This window comes from Geospiza fortis, unplaced genomic scaffold (assembly GCF_000277835.1).
Source record: "Geospiza fortis unplaced genomic scaffold, GeoFor_1.0 scaffold81, whole genome shotgun sequence".
Classification (NCBI taxonomy): Eukaryota; Metazoa; Chordata; class Aves; order Passeriformes; family Thraupidae; genus Geospiza; species Geospiza fortis.
The window spans coordinates 6,112,833-6,116,081 of NW_005054318.1; the positions used below are offsets into that span (position 1 = coordinate 6,112,833).

The 3,249-nt window shown below is 44.5% G+C and overlaps 1 protein-coding gene across 1 annotated transcript in view; it reads right to left on the bottom strand.

Annotated features, from left to right (window-relative positions):
* The window catches only part of KCNF1 (potassium voltage-gated channel modifier subfamily F member 1), a 2,455-nt gene extending 965 nt beyond the window's left edge, over positions 1 to 1,490 (bottom strand). Inside the window, exon 1 of the mRNA XM_031056449.1 lies at positions 1 to 1,490. This exon is cut by the window's left edge and continues 965 nt beyond it. Coding sequence (XP_030912309.1) covers positions 1 to 868 — 868 coding nt within the window. The 5' untranslated portion in view covers positions 869 to 1,490.
* Positions 1,491 to 3,249: the final 1,759 nt, after the last annotated feature.

The window sequence follows — 3,249 nt, forward strand, 5'->3', positions numbered from 1 at the left end:
GCGCCTGGACAGCCTGCTGGACATTGCTCAGCTCCATCAGCTTGGCCCCCAGGTGGGTCAAGGTCAGGCTGACGTAGAAAGGAAGTATTGCTAGCACATCAACAATGTTCATGAAAGAAAGGGCAAAGTGGAGTTTGTTGGGAGAGGAGATCAGCCTCAGCACGTACTCCATGGTGAACCAGCCTATGCAGGCGGTCTCAATGCTGTCCAGGGTCGGGTGCTCCATACGGTTCCCCTCTGCATCTACCACCTGCAGGTCTGGGATGGTCCCCACACACATCACAACAGAGGAGATCAAAATAAACAGAAAGGACAGTACAGCAATCACTCTAGCTGGATAGGATGATTCTGGCTTCTCCAGAAATTTCCAGATGCATTTTTGGCACTTTTTCCAGCGACTTTCTGAGGCATCTACTCCCAAGTCATCCAGAATGAGTTGCACCCTTCGGGCTATTTCTTCCAGTTCCTCCTTTTTTTCACTTAGGTGAGCTTTGCAGCAGTCATCCAAAAATTGCAGATCCACTTTCCAAAATTCCATTTCATTCTTGAAACATATGGGGCATATTCCTTTCTTCATGTGAATTTCCCCAAAGTAGTACACGTCAATAATGCATTTGAAAGCATCTGGATCTCTGTCAAAGTAAAACTCTCTCTTTCCAGGATCATAGTCATCACAGAGGGAAAATATGCTATCGTATCCACCCGATAAACAATTGACCAGCTCTGCCAGCCGTGTTTCTGGGTACTGATTCAGGTAATCTCCATAGAACACCTGCCTTACCCCGCCGACATTGACTACAATCTCCATTTCTTCACTTTTTTCTGATCCATCAGCGTCCACATCTGGAAACCTAGAGTCACCTGCCATTTTATAATTGTATTGGATTTTGGTTGATTTTTAGCCCGTTGCTTGGTTTCACAGCTTTGTGGTTTTAATCTCTCATGAAAGCAAATCAGCACTGAGCCAGCTCTGTTACAAATGTCACCAAACTGCCCTGGAGTCCTGGTGGGAAAGGTTACTGATAGAAACCTGCGGTCGGGAAAGCCTGGTGAGGAATGCAACAAGCTGCAGGGAAAAGACAAGTCATCGGGCTGCTGTGCCTGCAAGCAGGGTGTTAGAAAGCTCCAGCAGACTGGAAAGAGAAGAAACCATTTAATAAAACTCACCACTCTGTTCAGTGCTCGAGAGTCTTTTCAGGTCCCATTCTGTCTCTAAAAGGGGTATCTATTCACAGCTTGGAAGTCACGGCAGAGAAATAAATCCCGAGCTCTGATTAAGGCACGGTGCAGTGAGTGACAGCTCTGAGACAGCAGCGGCTTCTCCCTTCGGTTCCACCGACTTCCCTAGAAAGCTGCTTTTGAATTTTGTCTCTCTTTCCGTTTTCTGTTTACTTTAAGGTCTTCCAGAGTTCATCTGCTGACTCTCGCACATAGTCAGTCGGTGCAAACAGGCAGAGGAGAAACTTGTGCTTGTTTTCCCTTCGCTGTTTCCCAGCACAATAGGGAGCCTGGGCTGCCAGGAGTCCTTTCCAAACTCTACCCTCTCCTGGTGAAACGCAGCAAAGCACCAGCTGCACAGAAAGCGCTTCTCAGCTATTTATACGCCTGCCCAGTGGTACAGTGATGGGTTTCTATACTGACAGGAACTTTAAGGAGTTTTTATAACATTTTTTTTTTATCACATGCAAAGCTTAATCGTGTATAAAGTCATCCAGAGCTCAGAGAGACACACAAATATTTTGTCCAGGCAGAAACCAGAAGAAGCAATACTGTGTTTTGGGAATAAACATATGGCATAAATCCTGCTCTCAGTGAGACTGGAGCAACTCTAGAGCATCTCTGTCCTGCGTCAGGACATTGAGTTAATTTGGGTTTGTACTGGTGTCTTTGAGAAAGAAGCAGAGACCGTAAAGTTTCTGTTGAAGATGTGGAGCAGATGTGGAGCAAAACCTCCCCTACACTCTGTGCATGTTTCCCGAAGCTCTGGGTCCTCACTTTTAGCTACGTTTCTGTGACCTGTAGTTAGCTGAGCCTGAGGAGGGTTTGAGTAATTTACATCTATTATGATTTCTCAGTGACTGCTACTTACCAGAAGCAATGCTTTGTACTGCAACCAGCTCTTTAAAAGTAGAAGTAGAATAACAAGCATTTCCTTTTAACATTGTTTGCTCTGAATTCCAGGATTTGAAGAATATTTCCCAACCCAGACCTCTACAGGCAGGAAACCTACCACCCTTAAATTATTAAATCTGACTCTACAGTTCATTTTAGTGGATCCAGGAAAATCTACAGTTCATAAGTTAACTGTTTCTGGCACAGCAGAACGAGCTGCACAAGCAAGTTATGATCCTTTCCAATTTACTGGCTTCTGAAAAGCTTCTCAGTAGAGGGGAATAGAGAGGAGCAAATCCAGCAGACTGTTTACTTCTCCAGGCTTGTGTCCATGCTGGGAGAAAGGTGGGATCTGTGAAGTCCCTGCTGTCCTCCTGCTGGTGTCACACAGCCAGGGGGACCCTGGTGAGTACACAGTGTTCCTGTTCCACTGTCTCAGAAGCTTATGGGTGATTAATGAGGGGCTGTGCACCAGACCTCATCTTGACATGGCATAGTGCTCATAGTGTCACATACCCAGGAAAAGGGACTATCAGGTCCCAGGAAGAGGGTAATACCTATTAATCTACACCTGTGTCATACTGTGAACCTCTGGAGGCCAGTGTCACCTGAGTGTGTTCCTGAGTGTGCTGCATAGTTTGGGTATAATACAAGAGGTCCCTTGAATTTTTTTCCAGTCACATATAAATTTGCTGATACTTGCAAGCTTCTTGAGACAAAAGCAATGCTTTGGAGACCTGGAAAAACCCTCAGGTTATTTGTGTTTATCAATAAATAATTACCCACCTGTGGCTTTCCTGCTTACTTACTAACTTGGCATGAGCAAAATAAATTTTAAGATGCCAATAGCAGTGACATGCTTGCACAGGGGAAAATGCAGATGGGATTACTTATCCAGTCTTACAAAACAAAATCAAGATCTGGAAAAGTTAGGCTTCAAATTTTGCCACACTGCATAAGCATAGGGAAAAGTTCTGTAGATTTAAATCCTCAGATTTAACCATCTCAGATCCTACTGTCTTTGATCAACAATTCATTTCAGTGACCTTTTTGTTTTTCTCTAGATGATGATAAGAAATCAATGCAGGGTCCAGCATGATCAACACAGCAACCTTTGTTTCCAAAAAGGCTTTTCTG